Source organism: Sebastes fasciatus, chromosome 4 (genome assembly GCF_043250625.1).
Source record: "Sebastes fasciatus isolate fSebFas1 chromosome 4, fSebFas1.pri, whole genome shotgun sequence".
NCBI lineage: Eukaryota > Metazoa > Chordata > Actinopteri > Perciformes > Sebastidae > Sebastes > Sebastes fasciatus.
The window spans coordinates 3,307,150-3,326,143 of NC_133798.1; the positions used below are offsets into that span (position 1 = coordinate 3,307,150).

The 18,994-nt window shown below is 42.4% G+C and overlaps 2 protein-coding genes and 1 long non-coding RNA gene across 3 annotated transcripts in view; all 3 read left to right on the forward strand.

Annotated features, from left to right (window-relative positions):
* Positions 1-6,983, forward strand: part of cyb5r2 (cytochrome b5 reductase 2) — an 8,999-nt gene extending 2,016 nt beyond the window's left edge. The window contains exons 3-9 of the mRNA XM_074631559.1: positions 184-256; positions 678-784; positions 2,001-2,130; positions 2,722-2,805; positions 3,208-3,293; positions 3,408-3,507; positions 5,351-6,983. Coding sequence (XP_074487660.1) covers positions 184-256; positions 678-784; positions 2,001-2,130; positions 2,722-2,805; positions 3,208-3,293; positions 3,408-3,507; positions 5,351-5,523 — 753 coding nt within the window. The 3' untranslated portion in view covers positions 5,524-6,983. The remainder of the gene's footprint in view (positions 1-183; positions 257-677; positions 785-2,000; positions 2,131-2,721; positions 2,806-3,207; positions 3,294-3,407; positions 3,508-5,350) is intronic.
* A 59-nt stretch (positions 6,984-7,042) lies between these two features.
* poglut3 (protein O-glucosyltransferase 3) lies at positions 7,043-14,848 on the forward strand. The gene is made up of 6 exons (XM_074631548.1): positions 7,043-7,399; positions 8,678-8,875; positions 11,076-11,359; positions 11,513-11,717; positions 12,368-12,564; positions 13,124-14,848. The coding sequence occupies exons 1-6, from the start codon at positions 7,165-7,167 to the stop codon at positions 13,562-13,564; spliced, it is 1,560 nt and encodes a 519-aa protein (XP_074487649.1). The 5' UTR covers positions 7,043-7,164; the 3' UTR covers positions 13,565-14,848.
* Positions 8,887-11,069, forward strand: LOC141765529 (uncharacterized). The gene is made up of 3 exons (XR_012593524.1): positions 8,887-9,132; positions 9,195-9,226; positions 9,336-11,069. It is a non-coding gene; the product is annotated as an uncharacterized LOC141765529 (long non-coding RNA).
* Positions 14,849-18,994: the final 4,146 nt, after the last annotated feature.

Genomic DNA, 18,994 nt, shown 5'->3' on the forward strand with positions numbered 1-18,994 from the left:
TGTTCCCCTACAGGGCTCATTAAGATTTCATATTTACATATCTATCTGTAGTTTGAAGCCACCTCCATTTACAGTACATTAGGTACTGTATAAAGACCACCCAGTCTCAGGACATTTGTTTTGCAAGCTGTGATACTGAACTATTTCTGTTCTCTTTGTTTTTGTATTTGTGTCCTTGTACAGGAAATCAGCCATGACACAAAGAAATTTCGGTTTGGCCTTCCATCTGTAACTCATGTCCTTGGACTGCCAGTAGGTACTGAAACAGCCCTCGTCTCTCCTCTCCTCGGGTTTAATTCTTTGCTCTTGTTAAGATTTTCTGTCAGTGCTTTAAGATGACGTTTCAGAGCGTTCACACACTCATATCTGAGCAGCAGTTGCACCTCTTCTTATGGATCGCCATCACTTCAGGCCGTATGCGTGCCGAGTGTCTTGATCTTTTGAGTCTAAGTATCTTATATAATATATGGCAATAAATAAGAACACAAGATGAGATCACTTACTCTGTTTGTAATATGATTGAACTGCAGCACATCAAAGGATATAGGTGATATACAGTATATATAGGTATCAGAGAAGGACAGTCCTCATACTCCTCCAATGATTCAGCATCTTCCCCATCCTCTTATTCCCTCAAATCCACCCCGTCTCCTCCTCCCGTCTGCCCACTGCAACAGGTCAGCACGTGTACCTGTCAGCCAGGGTCAACGGCAGTCTGGTGGTCAGAGCCTACACTCCAGTATCCAGTGATGAGGACCAGGGACATGTCGACCTCGTGGTCAAGGTGATTCACATTACTGATATGACACTTAGTTAGCCCATAGGTGACTGCATAGGGTTCTGGGTGGGTTATTTGGGTTGTTGTAGGTATCAGCTATCTTTTCCTATGAGAAAGGGTTGTAATATCAGTAACAGTTTATAAGTAATTTAATGATGCTTGACATACATGGATTGTGTGCTCTGCAGCTCTTTACCCCTCCTTTGAAGACAGGCTGATGAACTAAAGAGATAAAAAAAGACAGATCAAGTGTCATGCTACAAGAGGATACATAGCAGCCAGAGTTTTAAAGTTATAGCCACTAGCTGGGCAACGTAGTGGAGCATTTAGCACCTAAAGAGACCAAAACAATGCTAAAAGGAGAATGGATATTGGACTTATATTGGCAAGGAAACATGAATCCAAAGGAATGCTAATGTTGCTCGATGTCTGCACAATGTGTAAATAAACTTTGCTAACACGTTAGCAATATCAGCTTTATCGGGTAATAATAAGCCAATGATGTAATGTTTACAAAAGAATCAATTCATACAGGTTTAAAGGTCCCATATCGTGCTCATTTTCAGGATCATACTTGTATTTTGTGTTTCTTCTCGAACATGTTTACATACTGTAATGTTCTAAAAACCTTTATTTTCCTCATACTGTCTGCTTGAATATACCTGTATTCACCCTCCGTCTGAAACACTCCGTTTTAGTGCATTTCAATAGAATTGCAACGGAATTGCGTTGCTAGGCAACAGTTTGGGTCTATGTTTACTTTCTGTCAGCTGATTTTATTCACATACACTGCAACAGGAAATAAACTGGGACACATTTAGTATGTTTTTGTTTAAAACAGTGAAATGGTCTAAATATTGTATATTTGTGACATCACAAATGGACAGAAATCCTAACGGCTTGTTTCAAACGCACAATTTCTGAATACGAGCTGTGTGTATTCCTCCGTGTATTGAGCGTTTTGATAGTTTAACAGTATTTATATATCACTTAAACCTGCTTTATAATGTAAAAGACCTGAAAATCTCACTTTTTACAATATGGGACCTTTAACTAGATGCTTTTATAATTATATAAACAAACATTAGCCAGACTCAGGTGCCTTACTATTGTCTTGTTAGCAGGATAAACTATGCTAACAATGCTAAGAGGTGATCTTAATGCCCCGTAGAGGCAACGATGAGCCAAAGCCGATTCAACTTGTTGTTTTTTGTAACTGCAGGTGTACTACAAGAACTGCCACCCGTCCTTCCCAGAGGGAGGGAAGATGTCTCAGTACCTGGACAACATGGCTATTGGAGACACCATTGACTTCAGAGGACCCAGTGGACTGCTGGTGTACAAGGGAAATGGTTGGGGATGCACCGATCCGACTTTTTCAGTCCTGATACCGATAGCGATACCTGGGCTTTGGGTATCGGCCGATACGGAGTGCCGATCTGATACCGGTGTTTTAATTAATGAGCTGTATGCCTCACTGTGTGGGATCATTCTTTTATGTGTAAGGCAACATCAGGCTGGACTTAAACGTTGCTTTCCTACCTTTGTAAAACAAAATGTTACAAATAAATACATAGATATACATTTAGGGAACTGTTATTTATTATTAAAATGATCAATTGTACACCAGCAACCTGGCAACAAATTGCAATTATGTAAACCTTTTTAATGCAGCAACAAATTGGTAAAACTTAAAGAGGAATTAAAATTCCAATATATAATGTCTATAGTATAGAATTTAATTTAATAGATTGGCCCCCATCACCGATATCCAATCCAGCTATTTGAGTCAGAATCAGCCCGATATCCGTAGAAATGGTATGGTGTGTGTGGAAAGACAAGAGAGAAAGAATAATAAAGACAGTCAGCAGCAGATGTCACTGTGGTTCAACAGAAGGCTGATACGTACGGTACTAATGCTGAGCCTCACTCCTCTCCTGCAGGTCAGTTCTCCATCCGACCAGACAAGAAGTCAGAGCCGAAGGTTCGGAAGATCAAGCATGTTGGAATGATCGCTGGTGGAACAGGTTCATTGACATTTATCTACACTCTCAATCGCTCTGATGTACATGCATGCATTTACTGATACTAATGGAGAGCATCACAGAGGCTCTGCAGCCTGGGATCTGTTTGAGGGAGATATGAAGTGATTCCCTGAAGTGTGCTCATTGATATTAATACTTACCAGCTGTATAACTGGATTGTATATGTGTGTTGAGAGTGGGAGAAGAACAGCTCTACAAATGTGTTGTGACTTTTCTCTCTTATAACATAGAGTACGTGTAAAGCTGTAATGTAGGACCATCTGATGATATTGTCTCTGTCTCACTGGAGACAAAATCATTATTGAACAATTAGAAAAGGTGACATTAGAGCTCCCCATAATAGCCATCCTCTGAGACTAATATCAGTGTCTTTTACCATCACAGGCATCACTCCTATGCTGCAGTTAATCCGCAGCATCACAGCAGACCCCGGTGACAGCACCAAGTGCTCTCTCATATTTGCCAACCAGGTCAGCTCTGTGTATATTGTTTTGGGAGATCTTTCCTTGTCTCATTTTAAAAAAGTTCATAAATGGGAAACACTCTGGAGAAATAACATCTCTCTCTCTGCCTCACTCTCTCAGACTGAGAAAGACATCCTACTGAGGGAGGAGCTGGAGGAAGTGAAGAAGAACCACCCTGATCGAGTTCAGCTGTGGTTCACACTGGACAAACCTCCGCAGGGTAAGGCAGCACATCTTCAACTATAAGGACCCAACGACAGGGGGCCTGCAGGGCCCTACTCAGTATGAGCTGCCCTGGGTTTTAAAAGTGCCCCCTGGAGCATTTTAACATTCAGAACAGCTGCTCTTCTTTCTATTTCTTAAAAAAACATTATTAATATTACCTCTGACCAAAGAAGCATCAGACTGTATGTGTAATGGGGCAAAAAACACAGCTACATTTTAATTTAATTTTTTTTAATTTGAAAGTAGCGATGTATAATGTGAAAGTGGTCTCTGGTAGTGATGAACCCACAGAGAATTATCACCAGACTCTTTCAGCATGTTTCAGTTCATTGTTTGGTTCAGTCCCACTGCTCTCAATAATCTCATTTCCAGCATCAGGCATCTAATAAACCCACTGTGTGCTGCCTGGCCAGCACCAAACCACAGACAGACAGAGGCCCTGTTCAGACCTGGTATTAACATGCGTCCTCAGTGATCCGATCACAAGTGGACAGCTTTAAGTACAGGTGTGAATGCACTCAAGACGCATTGAGATCAGATCGTTCAGACCACATTCAGAGGTGGTCTGGGCCACATATGACCTCATTCTTTTAGCAGTGTGTAGTGAATGTGTCCTGGGCCACATTAAAGCTGAGAGTAGGTGAGATTGGAGCAAATCTGATTAAAAAAAGTATTTTTTATAAAACTGTTGCTATATCGTGACAGTACTACATGAAACAGGTAATCCTGAAAAAAATCATGTTCCTCTGTGTCCTCCGGTGTCCTCCGGTGTCCTCCGGTGTCCTCCGGTGTCCTCCGGTGTCCTCCGGGCTCCTAACGGTTCGCTCCGGGACGGTGAACTGGGGACTCCCGTCAACGAATATCTGTTGTGCTCCTGCAGCTGGTACACCGCTGCATGCGAGGCACAAATCTTGTCGGTTAACGGTTAATAATCGGTTAACGAGGGTCAGTTATCGGTTAAGACATTTTTTCAAAATGAGCATCCTTAATCACTTCCCATAATGTGTGATCTGTTGCAAACATGTTCCATGACTAATGTATCACGTGTTACCATAAAGGACATACAGTACATGTGAGTATTAGTGCATCAGTGAGTAATAAATCCATCTGAAAGCCCGGCCCTGTGCTTTCACTGCTGAATATTCAGAGTGGGGAACCGAACAAAGACTCCTCAGCTGCAGGAAAATCTCTACAGGCTGAGGATGGAGATAGTTCCAACAAGGTGTTACAGTAGCTTAGCATCACGTCTTCCTTTGCATAATCCTTAAAGCAAGCAGAAGTTAATGAGCATAATGTTGTTACATCATCTCTGTTGGGAAGGCCTCGTCTTTCATTAGTTCCACACAGAATAGAACCACATGGGCCCTTGATCATTATTCATCAAGAGAAGTGGACTCGCTCTTTGTTAGCGGTGTCATTGGTTGGTTGCCTTGGAGGGAGAGATGACTATCTGGAACAACCAGCTGAAATCTTCTCCTGGAGAAAATAACATTAACCCTTTCTTTGAATGTCCTGTCTCTGATATCTTAGAAGAAGAGATCCTCTCTTTGGTTCCGTCCCCCCTTCACCATTGGGCATCCCTCTGCTGAGAAGAAACACATATTAAAATGCAACTGTTGAATATTAGTATTTAGAGATTAAGTGAAAAAAGACAGGCTTCTCTGGTGAATAAACCATATTTATAAACCGTATTATGTCAGCACAGAAGCACGATAGAAGTACGTGTTTTTATTCTGAATTTTCCCAGCTATATAAAAAGATAAGATGTTGAGCTGCAAAATCTGTTTCTCTGAAGTTGAAGGTTGGTCTTTCTTTCTCTCTCTTGTCTCGTCCTCAAGATTGGAGCTACAGTTCAGGGTTTGTGACCCGTGACATGATCAAGGACCACCTCCCTGCTCCGTCTACTGACGTCCTTCTTGTCCTGTGCGGTCCTCCACCAATGATCCAGAACGCCTGTCTGCCAAATCTGGACAAGCTGGGACACAGAACAGAAAACATTTTTGCATACTAGTGTTGTGATTGACTACAAAACGTGTTTATTCCCTGTAATCATCCAGTCACTAAACCAACCATCACTGTCTGAACAACGTTAACATTCTAGTACCATCGTGGTTTTCATTTAAGCGTGTGTGATTTTGATGTCAGTGACTCTAGAACAGAGGTCAGCAACCTTTACTATCAAAAGAGCCATTTAGGCAAAAAAAATAAAATAATCTGTCTGGAGCTGCAAAACATTTGAGCATTGTGATGAAGGTAACACAGTTTATAATCTAAGTATATAGTATAAAGTCTAATGCAGTGAGGACCAAAGTGCAAATGTACTACGGAGTATTAGGGCCACATTGAGGGGAAAAAAACATCTGAGATTTACATAATAAAGTCATAACATTACGAGAAAAAAGAAAATAACATGTAAAATTACTACTTTATAATATTTTGACTTTATTCTCATGATAATACGGCTTTTTTTTCTCGTAAACCTCTGACTTTATTCTCGTAATATTATGACTTTATTGTCTAAATCTCCGATTTATTTTATTTCCTCAATGTGACCCTAATACTCCGTCGTACCGTCGTACCATTGACCTACAACAATGATAAATAAAAATGAAAACCTAGACAAAAAACAGTTATTCATTTGCATTTTTAAAACTCCACAGGGAGCCACTGGAGAGGAGCTAAAGAGACACATGTGGCTTCGGAGCCGCAGGTTGCTGACCCCTGCTCTAGAACAAGTGAACAAAGCTGTACCATAAAATGGCTACATAATTGCCATCAAAATGAGCCAGTAACATCACTATAGAAATAAACACTATAAACAGCATTTCATCCAATGTCCTCTGTGATTACCTTTTGTACAATCGTCAGTCACTTTTAAAATTAATCTTTTTTCGACGACTTTTTTCTCGTAAAGTTAGGAGTTTATTCTCGTAATATTACAACTTTTTCTCATAAAGTTAGGAGTTTATTCTCGTAATATTACCACTTTTTTCTCGTAAAGTTATGACTTTATTCTCATAATATTACCACTTTTTTCTCGTAATATTATGACTTTATTCTGGAAATTTAAAATTTGTTTCCCCTCAATTTGGCCCTAATACTCCGTAGCACATTTGCACTTTGGCCCTCAATGCATTAGACTTATATCCTATATACTTAGACTATAAAGTGTGTTCATCACAATGCTCAAATGTTTTGCGTCTCCAGACAGTTTTTTTGGTTGTTTTTTTGCCTAAAATGTCTCTTTTGATAGTAAAGGTTGCTGACCCCTGGTATAGAATAAGAGGTGCTACAAGCTCTGAACATGTTTCTGATTGACTACATCTGTAAAAGAATGTATATTTAAAATGTATTTGGTATATTGTGATTGTGATTATTTCTTGTGAAATGTAATTATTCATTAATATGTAATTTAGCTTTGGCAATAATGTAACCTGAACATTCATGCCAATAAAGCTTATTTGAATTTGAGTGGTTGACATGATTTTGTTAATACTGTAGAGTAGAGCTAACATTTCCGACATACCATGAATGCATCACCGGAAGATGGGCGTGTTCCTCTTCAGCAACATGTCGGCGTAGGACTTCTTATTAAACTTTACAGTGAATATTTACTACATTTAGACGTCTAGTGGTTATCAGCTGGAGGAACATGGTGTGTGAGCGCAGCGCAGACTTAGTTAAACCTGCTCACTATGGTTTATTCACTCAGTGTCTGGTTTTAGTGTTGATCAGCCTGAACTTCCCGGTTTGTGACTGTGAAGACATCAGTCCAGAGACATGTCTGATCTGGGGTCCAGGTCTGAACCCGGACTCAGTCGTACCGGTCCGCTACTTCTTTATCCAGGCGGTCAACTCAGCCGGAGACAACCTGACTTTATCTCCAGGTAAATACCCCACTAACACATTACTAACACCTTAATAACACATTACTAACACATTACTAACACCCACTATGAGCTACAGGTGTTCAACAGATCACTGCACGCTGGAGCGGCTGCTGCTGATGGCTAAAGCTAGCTCATTGAAACTAACGATGCTGATGTGGGAACATGTTTTTTGTACATGATCAACAGATGTAGACTACATTCATCAATAGTGTATTCGTGTAATTATCGCGAGATCTGATGAGTAAACTAGAACTAATGTCTCAGACTCAGATTTATTGCTCATTGCCACATAATCCTGAAAAAGTCTCTGGTGTCTGTACCGTTACTGTAACTACAGCCGGTCATCAGGGATCCGGGTCAGGCTGCTGCAGTGGGTCATCATGGACCCGGGTCAGGCTGCAGCAGCGGATCATCATGGATCCGGGCCAGGCTGCAGCAGCGGGTCATCGTGGATCCGGGCTAGGCTGCAGCAGCGGATCATCATGGATCCGGGCCAGGCTGCAGCAGCGGGTCATCGTGGATCCGGGCCAGGCTGCAGCAGCGGGTCATCGTGGATCCGGGCCAGGCTGCAGCAGCGGGTCATCGTGGATCCGGGCCAGGCTGCAGCAGCGGGTCATCGTGGATCCGGGCCAGGCTGCAGCAGCGGGTCATCGTGGATCCGGGCCAGGCTGCTGCAGCGGGTCATCGTGGATCCGGGCTAGGCTGCAGCAGCGGGTCATCGTGGATCCGGGCAAGGTTGCAGCAGTGGGTCATCGTGGATCCGGGCCAGGCTGCAGCAGCGGGTCATCGTGGATCCGGGTTAGGCTGCAGCAGCGGGTCATCGTGGATCCGGGTTAGGCTGCAGCAGCGGGTCATCGTGGATCCGGGCCAGGCTGCAGCTGCGGGTCATCGTGGATCCGGGCCAGGCTGCAGCTGCGGGTCATCGTGGATCCGGGTTAGGCTGCAGCAGCGGGTCATCGTGGATACGGGCCAGGCTGCTGCAGCGGGTCATCGTGGATCCGGGTTAGGCTGCTGCAGCGGGTCATCGTGGATCCGGGTTAGGCTGCTGCAGCGGGTCATCGTGGATCCGGGTCAGGCTGCTGCAGCGGGTCATCGTGAATCCGGGTTAGGCTGCTGCAGCGGGTCATCGTGGATCCGGGTTAGGCTGCAGCAGCGGGTTGTCGTGGATCCGGACCAGTTCTGCTGGCTCTTTACACAATGTAATGGACGGCTTTAATTCAGCACTGCAGGAAGATTAATTCACGACACTTAAATGTTCTTCACATGTTTTTTTAGGTCAAGACACATTTAAAGTGAGGATCAGTCCGCTGGACAAGACGGAGCACATCCGTATCCACGTCCCTCCACCTCTGGACAGAGGAGACGGGTCCTTCATCGTCCGGTACCGGCTCTACGGCTCTGTGGTGAAGGGCCTGAAGGTTGAAGTCCTCCACCAAGAGGCTTCTGTTGCCAAGTCCCCCTACACCATCCAAGGTCTGTGTTGTGTCATGCATTAATAAACACCGGCACAGGTTCATTAGTCAACTCAAATTATTATTGTCCAAAATGAATGCTGCTTTTAAATCTGTACAATACTCAACACCCTCTGACCTTTAAACCCTCAATTCAGACTAGAAAACAGGAAAGCAGGCCTCAGGAAGGATTTGTGAAAAGTTAGTCTGAGATGAGGTAAACTGAGTTAGTTAAGCCTGAGATGAGGTAAACTCTGAGTTAGTTAAGCCTGAGATGAGGTAAACTCTGAGTTAGTTAAGCCTGAGATGAGGGAAACTGAGTTAGTTAAGCCTGAGATGAGGGAAACTCTGAGTTAATTAAGCCTGAGATGAGGTAAACTAAGTTAGTTAAGCCTGAGATGAGGGAGACTCTGAGTTAGTTAAGCCTGAAATTAGTTAAACTGCAAGATGAGGTAAACTGAGTTAGTTAAGCCTGAGATGAGGTAACACGTAGATCAATGAATAATGATCTCTATCACTCATGATGTGATTGGTCACACTGCTGGAACATAATTCCTCTAATATTGTAGATTGTTAATATTTGTGAGAGATGCTGGATGGGGGTGCAGCTGCAGAAAGGAGTTAGAGAGTGAGTTTTTATTAAATAGGCTGCGTATAGTCTGAACGGGTTTTAACAGCATTTCACTGACTGTGTTTAAATCGACTCCATTTGTTGAAGTAGCTGAACTAAAGTCACTGGATGCTGTTGAGCCGAGATCCAAATGGATGTCTACAATTTAACATCTACTCTATTCAACCTTTAAATCACCAAACACATAATTACTGGATCAGACTGTGAGCTCACGTCTCTATGTTTAGAACCCTGTGTTTTCTTAATGGACAACACTGAATAAAACATAATTGTATGATTGACACTTTTCCCCGCTCTGACTTTTTTATAGATAAATGTGCACAGTCGGCACATGAATTAATATCACCATGTCCACTGGATTAGGCTCTGCCCCTTATTTACCTGTTGCCATGGTGAATTGTATTATCAGAGCTCTATTGATGATGGCTTTTTATTAGGGGTGTAACGATACGTTTTTACAACGATACAGTACGATTTCTATGGTTTCGATACGATTCAAGGACGATATTTGGCTCATCTAGAGCGATACGATATTTGAAATCGATACAGTAACGTTTTTTGCCAAAAATTCAATCAGTGTGACTGAAATAAATATGTGATACTGGACAGCAGGTCAGGATTCCTCAACGTTTTTCTTGTAATGGAATCAGGGATAAATTAATTATGGATATAAACAAGTAAACAATGATTAATGGCAAATACATACACCTTTTATTAGAAAATAATAAAAAGTGCAACTGCAGGACCCGCTGATTCAGTTCTCAAGATACAAGACAGTGCAATATTTAACAAGAAATAAACTGGGAAAACAAAGTTTGGAAACTTGTGTTTGGTGGATTATTTCTCTGTTGTTACAATGCTAATGGTCATTGTATTTTACATGGTTTGGAAAGCCTGTTTATTTACCTTCACAATGATGTCCAACTTGTAAGGATCATACATTTGTGGGATGAGCAGCACAGCTGTGTGTAGCGCCCAAGAAAAATGTTCCAAAATGCTCTGCCAATGGTAAACAGTGTATTGTCATAAGGCTACCAGGAAGCCTGCAATGGCTGCCCTTCACCATCAGGCCCGTTGGTGCTGGTGTCGACAACACAGACAATGGAACCTGAACATGTGGGGGAATGTCATGTTCAGTGATGAGTCCAGGTTCTGTCTGCCAAAGTTGGACGGCAGGGTCAAAGTATGGAGACGACGTGGAGAACGCTATGCTACAAATGGAGAACGCTATGCTACAAATGGAGTAACAGCTTTTGGTGGGGGCAGTGTCATGGTGTGGGGCGGCACACACATAATCAGCTGTGCTGCTCATCTCACAAATGTATGATACTTACAAGTTGGACATCATTGCGAAGGTAAATAAAAAGGCTTTCCAACCATGTAAAATACAATGACCATTAGCATTTTAACAGCGGAGAAATAATCCACCAGACACAAGTTAACGAACTTTTTTTCCCAGTTTATATCTAGAACATGCATCATTAATTCAGTAAAAATGTGATGCAGGAAACAGTAGATGGAACAATGCCACCTTGCTTTGACCTGCTGTGTCTCCCCTCATCTAACGCAGAGTGTCATGTTTAACGCTCAGGTCCAGTGTATCATGAATACTGCGACTGCCCAGAGCCCGATGCCTCCGTGTGGCAGAGCGTCATGCGGTGTCCCGCCGAGGAACCCCAAATTCTGTCTGACTTCGAAGCTTTTCCGACGGTCGACCTGCAGCGTCTCAGACAGGAAGCACCTCACAGATTCATCAACAGAGGAGGTCTCATTCACTACGCCATCATCGACAACCAGCTGTACCGCCGCACTCTGGGAAAATATACCGACTTCAAGATGTTCTCTGATGAAATGCTGCTCTCTCTGACCAGAAAGGTGAGGTTGTGTGTGAGTTCTAGGAGGAGGTTAAAGGATCATACTGGGTTTTTTGTCACATTTACTACATGCAGTATCTTCATATTACTGCCGAGAGACTGCACTGCGTGGCATCATTTCAATCTCCCGGGATCTTTCATTTTGCTGTTGAAGGTGAGGGTGCCCGACGTGGAGTTTTACATCAATGTTGGCGACTGGCCGTTAGAGACGAGGAGGACGGATCCTGTTCCGGTGTTGTCGTGGTGTGGCTCTCTAGACACGCGGGACATTGTCCTCCCCACCTACGAGGTTACACACTCCACCCTGGAGACCATGAGAGGTGTCACCAATGACCTGCTGTCTATCCAGGGAAACACCGGTAACACACACACACACACACACACACACTCCTCAGCCACTGTGAGGCCTGCTGTGGTGACGCTCCGTTTCTCGAATCGCACCACCACGCTAACAGAATGCATTGCGCGGCTGCTTACATAGACAATGAATAGGAAGCGTGGCAGTACGTGTGGTCACGTACCATCAGTCAGCTCTCCTCTTTAAATCCAACTCACTGTGAATAACAAGTTCCAAAACTAAAAAGGACAAAAGCATGTTTTTATTTTACATTTAAATGTTAGTCTCCCTCCCAAAAAAACAATCTAGCAAACTATTTGTAGCTAACAGCTGCTAAATTTATGGAGACTCTTATTTGTACGTAACTATTTATTTGGGGCAGGCTGTGGCTCAGAGGGTAGAGCAGGTTGTCCATCAATCGGAAGGACAATGGTTTGATCCCCGGCTGCTCCGAGTCACATGTCGATGTGTCCTTGAGCCACTTAATCCCAAATTGCTCCCGAAGGCTGAGCCATCTGTGTATGAGTATTGAGATTAGATCCTGATGGGCAAAGTTGGCACCTTAGCAGCCTCTGCCATCAGTGTATGAATGCTGACATGTAGTGTACATTCTATCACTTAGGAACTCATACTCTCACATTTTTGGGGTAACATTTGGACCACTTTTTCCAGGGCCTCCATGGATTAATAAAACCGATCGGGCGTTTTTCCGTGGCCGGGACAGTCGAGAGGAGCGTCTTCACCTGGTCTCTCTGTCCAAGAAAAACCCTGAGCTGCTGGATGCAGGCATCACAGGATGGTTCTTCTTCAGAGACCGGGAGAAACATGTCGGCAAAGTACCGCTTGTTGGATTCTTCGACTTCTTCAAGGTGAGGAAAGATTTAGAAATAAATGAATATTTTATTCTAATTCTTTTTTTTCATTTTAGAAGTCGAACCTCAGCTCCTATGAAAAAGTCTATAATAAACTGTGTAGCCAAAATACAGACACTCAGACCCTTAATGACAAAAATATCCCCATTGAAACCCGTTAAAACCACAGTGTTTGATCCCACGACCATTACAGCCCTGGTGTCCAAATTGTACTTTTTATTATTTTCCACCAGATTGAGCCATTTCCTCCTGGTTCTCCTCTGGGGCTAATACATGCTATTTTCCTGGTTTCCATTAGGGGCACTGCTGCTGTATTATTGTTCTGAAAATGAATGAATAGTTGCTAGGTCTGATCTTTAACTCAGTGAAGTGGAAAATAATATTAACATATCACTTTATGGCAGTTTTTTGACATGGACATTTTGTCGTCTAAAGACATCAGAGCAACTTTTTTAAAGGGATGCACAAGGGTTAAGGTCACAAGTAGCCTCACCATCATAAACAACACAATTACAAACATTTAAGAAACACTTGATGTGTTTTCCCTCTCTTTTAGTACAAGTACCAGGTGAACGTGGACGGAACAGTGGCAGCGTATCGGTTTCCTTACTTGATGCTCGGGAACAGTCTGGTTCTGAAGCAGGACTCGCAGTATTATGAATATTTCTACAGCCGTCTGAAAGCAGGCACTCATTATGTTCCCGTGAAGAGAAACCTGTCGGACCTTTTGGAGACAGTCCAATGGGCCAGAGAGAACGACGCCGAAGCACAGGAAATCGCCAGGGCGGGTCAGACGGCGGTCCGAGAGCTGCTGCAGCCCAGCAGACTGTACTGTTACTACTACAGAGTGATGCACATGTACTCGGAGCGGCAGACGGGACAACCGACGCGGCACGCTGACATGGAGCTGGTGACTCAGCTGGATGACCACACTGCTGCGTGTACATGTGAGCGTAAAATCCACAAAGAAGAAACCGATATGAAGGATGAACTATGATGGAGTCGTTCTTTAGTCTTTAATTAACTGTAACGTTTTCTCTGAAACATTCCTGGCATATAAAGAGCAAAGGGAACTGAATGTTCCTGATCCTCACATGAAAATGTGAATTTCACATTTTTTACAATTAAGTATTACTATTATAATTTGTGTTTTGATAAAGGAGGTTGTGCTTCAACAGTTGGATACATGGGGGAGTGCAAATAAGTTGTGCTTTTATTTTGGATGGTAAGTGAAGTTTTAGGAATGATTTAAAGGTCCAATGTGTAGGATTTAGGAGGAGCTATAGACAAATCTGATGAAATACCGGAAGAAACCAAGTCGCCATTACTGCTGTGGCATCTCCCTACAATACGTGTTTGAATGTGAGCTGTCAGCTAAGTTACCGCTGCTTAGCTAAAGTAGCTAACGTCAGTGGGCTAAAGACACTGTCTAGGAGCTGCGGTGGTCCCACAGAATAAATGAACTCAATCAACAAACTGTGGCATTATTGTGAAATATAACGTTAGTTGCTCTAACTATGGCAACCTAAGAAACACAAAGTAAACATCATTAACCGGTCGGCATCACAAACACAACTAACCGCGTTAACCGGTGACTCTCAGCCGAATGCGTTGTGGTTGCTCGTAGTGACGGCAGCTGTGTCCTCGTAAAAGCCTTCAATTTGACTTTAAAGGCAGGGTGGGCGATCTTGAGAAACTAGCAAGAGTACACTAGATTTTTTAAAATCCCAGCTCAGTGTTGCCAACTCGTTTCCAATAAAAGTAGCTAGCAGCGTCAGCTCCAATAGTCCCGAAATCTAGAGAGAAAGTCTCCAAGTCATCAACACTGACAGTCCATCCCTTCAGACCTCCCTCCAAAGCCACGCCCAAGACCCCAGAAAGAGGGCCGGTCGTCGATCCCGGTAAAGTGAGCTGCAGAGTGAAAAACTGCGGCACCGCCAGGCGGACTTCCGTTGCTCCTAAAGTAGTGTTATTATGGTATGGATGTCCTCTGAGCGAGGCCAATGGCGTTACCACGGTTTTGCACTCGGCGGCTCACGTTACCGCAGTCTTGGAGATGCCACTTAATCCTAAACACAGTAACTTTAAAATAAAAACTCTGTCCTCAGCCGTTTCAAGACGAGGCTGCAGGACTCTTAGTTTTCAGTAGGGTGTCGTGTTGTTTTTTGTACCTTTTGTAAAGTCCTTGTTAGTAATGCAAGAAAATTACTGTTTTGTTATGTGCCTTTGCATTGGATATTTGTACACAGTATTATTTTAAAATAAATACGATTTAAATAAATAGTATTCTTCACAGTTTACTGGAAAGATCATGAACTTTTAGTTATATTTTGTACAAGACAGATCTTTGCAGTAACCGCTCAATCAGAAGGGTTGCAATCACACACTATAAAACAGTAGCACACACACTGCTCATCTCCCTTCACCTGTCACAGCAGAGGAGGTTGCTCTGTTTTTGAGAGGCAAGAGGGAGATAAAAATATTAAAAAAGAGTAATTGGTTGAAATAAACCAATTACCTTGTACGTGAGTGTGATGAACTGGCAGTACATAGATAGATGGATGGATGGATGGATGGATAGATGGATGGATAGATGGATGGATAGATAGATTCACACAGTAGCGTATTAGAAAATAAATTATCGTGCAAATTACTAACTACATTTTTAACACATCACTAAAAATGACATTTTATTTAGGCCTTTTCAACAGAGTCCAAATTTCCTTTTTTCAGATTTACGTTTCTCTTTTTTTATCGAGCTAGCTAGTAGCTTATTGTGTTAGCCAATGCAACAATTAGCTTGTTGTAGCAGCCCTGAAGGACTGTAAGCTAACGGCGCGAATGGATCTGGACTTGGGGCGCGGCAGCGGCAGGACACAGCTGGGGAGCGGCCTCGGGCCTCGCTGTCTCAGCGGTCTGGACTGACACACGGCGGGACTACGGTGGCGTGTGACGCTACTCACCCCTCGTTGGACTGACGGGCTTCTACTGACACATTACACACACGCGAATCTGCAGTGATTGTTTTTTAAAAAAAATCTTGAAAGCCTTTGTTTTGCTGCTTATTTTGTGTTGAACACAAGAAAGTAGAGATAAGTAGCCTAGTAGTGTAAAATAACATGACGCTGTGGGTCAGTTCTCCTCCTGTCCTCCGCCTCCACAGTCACCCTCCGGTGTTGTCCAGATGTCCACCGCTTTGTGCGGTCTGCTCCTCGCCGCTGCCGGCCTCTGATGGCCACAACCCCCGTTTTCTGCAGTCGTTTTGATAGAGCGGGTCACCAGGCTGGAGACATGTACAGCAGGTGCGGTCATTTTGAAACAATTTTGACAGGTTATTCAGATGAGGCAGAACTTTATTTAACACGAGCAGTCCACCTACAAACTTTGCATTGTTTCCTTTTGTTTGAACTGCCTGAACCAGATTTTGGTTTACACTGGCCACAGCTTTACCAGTTGACAGCCAACATGATCCTGCATGTCTTCTGGACCATGAGGGACATAGTTTAGACTTTGCAAGACTTGGCAAAAGCTGCTGAGTGCTTTGGATACTCAATACACAATCACTTCTACGTACTTCACCAGGACATTTGCGTCCCTATAGCCTATGATTAATACAGGGACTTGTTATCATAATAGCTGAAGTCTGCTTCAGCCTGGCACCTAATCCTCCCTTTGAACCCGTCATCACACTGGCACCATCGGATCCAAAACCACAAATTCTATAGTGGTAGGCCACATGCATGTAGCTCTTCAAGTACGAGAGCAGTGATTGTTTCTGCATTAGCAGTCATAAAAGAGGTGAACACAATCTGAAAGCTGGAACCTGAATATTAAAGGTCCCATATCATGCTCATTTTCAGGTTCATTCTTGTATTTTGTGTTTCTACTAGAACATCTTTACATGCTGTAATGTTAAAATAAAATTTTATTTTCCTCATACTGTATGCTTGAATATACCTGTATTTACCCTGTGTCTGAAACGCTCCGTTTTAGTGCATTTCAATGGAATTGCAACGGAATTGCATTGCTAGGCAACAGTTTGGGTCCATGTTTACTTCCTGTCAGCTGATGTCATTCACATACACTGCAACAGGAAATAAACTGGGACATATTAAGAATGTAAACGTTTAAAACCGTGTAATGGTCTAAATATTGTATATGTGTGACATCACAAATGGACAGAAACGGCTTATTTCAAACGCTCAATTTCTGAGTACGGACTGTGTGTATTTCTCTGTATATTGAGGGCTTCGATACTTAACAGTATTTATATAGGACTTAAACCTGCTTTATAATATAAAAGACATGAAAATCTCACTTTTTACAATATGGGACCTTTAAGATGCAGCTCAGCACTGTGAGTAGAGTTGTTCTGGTCATAAATCAGAAATAAAAATGAATGAATGAATTAAAATAAATTCTGAATAAGTGTATAAGGGCTTAGAACATTATGATAGAAGTATATGATGGCCATGGCAACATCCCAGGCCGAGCATGCAGCCCGTTCTGAACAGGCTTGTTTTCAACGGGCACTGCACTAGTTGATTCTAAAAAGAAAAACAACAAGAATGCATATCGAGAAGATCTGTATTAATATTTAAATGATATATGTTATGTGACAATAAGAGAGATTTACAATAATTTCAAATTCATACAATCATTTACTCTACATCAAAACGTTTGATTTCTTTCACTTGTGAATAATGTTTGATAAATGATGAAAACAAATATTTTTTAATTGTGTACTAATGTACTATATGGTAACAGCATTCAAACAATATTATAGTAGACAAGAAACCCTCTCCATGTTAATAATATCTTCATCATTTGAGAATGCCATTGTGTTGGTGTCTCTGTATATAACATGACTCATCAGTCCCTTTCATCAACATGTTTCTTAGCTACTGCAGCTAATGTACAGTGGACATTTGTGCAGAAATAACTGCTGCAGCTCCTCCAGACCAACAGAGGTTTCCCGTGTCTTGTGAAGTGACGTGGCTCCGCAGAGAGAAACGTTATCGTCTCTGACCAAAACTCCGGTGTCTCCCCTGTTCCCTCCGACCGCGGTCGGGAGGCTGAGGCAGGAAAACCCAACACTAGGATCAGCATTGATTCATGGAGAGACCTTCGTCTGGTCAGCTAACATTACTGCCAAGCAGCTGAAATATAGAGTGATATTGTGCTTTTAGCTGACGTCTGTCGCCTCACTGTTGTGAGCGATGTTCCTTCATGTCTATGTAGAGCGAGCGCGAGCAACAGGACGCTGACTTTCGTTGACTCAACGGCCACAGGTGTCGCTGTTAACAAGACATTTATGATTGTTACAAACAGTCACTCTAATGTTATATGTTACACCTGGGTTTAACAAGTCAAAATGTCCATTGTGAGAATGTTTTTTTGTTTTTTTTAAGGCAAATTGGTTTTAGTGGTGATCTTTGGCCAAACACATATTGTGTGATATGTGATACTTAATTCCACTTATTTTCAACTTTGGATTTCATTTTTTCCTTGTTTTGCCATCATGTCAGTGCCAGTGCTCGAAGTGGGCCGGTAGTTAGCGGTACTCACTTCTACATTTTACTCCTTCGAGTACCGTGACATTTTCATGCGTACCGGAGCTCTGCCCTCTCCATATCGGGTTCTCTGGGAGATTCATAATGGTGATTCATTATGGAGATTCATAACGGCGCAGCGCCAGCACGAGGGTGCTGTAATTTATCAATACAATGTTCACGTCCTTTTTGTAAAATAATGAGTGAACTGTTCGTCGAAACGTTTTTTTTATTTGTGAGCAAATTATTTAAAAATTGTTTACTGAATCTGCTCTTCTGATTTATAGAATATGATTTTACAGGACAAACATTTCCAGAAGAACTAAATGTTCAGATGTACTTGTAGGCTGTGATAAATAATAAAAATAGTAATTTCACTAGTAATAATAAAATGATGTCAAAAACATTCAAATTTTCTTGCAGAAGGACACCGAAACCCAACATCTCTTAGTATCTTTTATTCAGTGTATAAATTCAGAATGTGTCTCTGTATAATTATGTAGGAGCATCCTGACTGGGACGCTGCTCCTAAAACCTGAATGAAGAGCTCACAGACCTCAGCTCTGCATGTATACCTGTCTGTCTGGCTGGCTGCTGTTGATTCCAGCCTATACACATCCTATAATATACTATAGGTGATACTACAAATAGCAACAGCAACAGAAAACACTTTAAGTATTAACACTACATACAAACACACCGAGTTCCAGTTGTAATAATGTTGGAGTATTATAGGCCTACTATAGGAGATGCATAGCCCAAGTATATATAGCAATAAAATCACAGCTGATTATGACTGACACAGTTTAACATGCTTAAAGGTCCCATATTGTGCTCATTTTCAGGTTCATACTTGTATTTTGTGTTTCTACTAG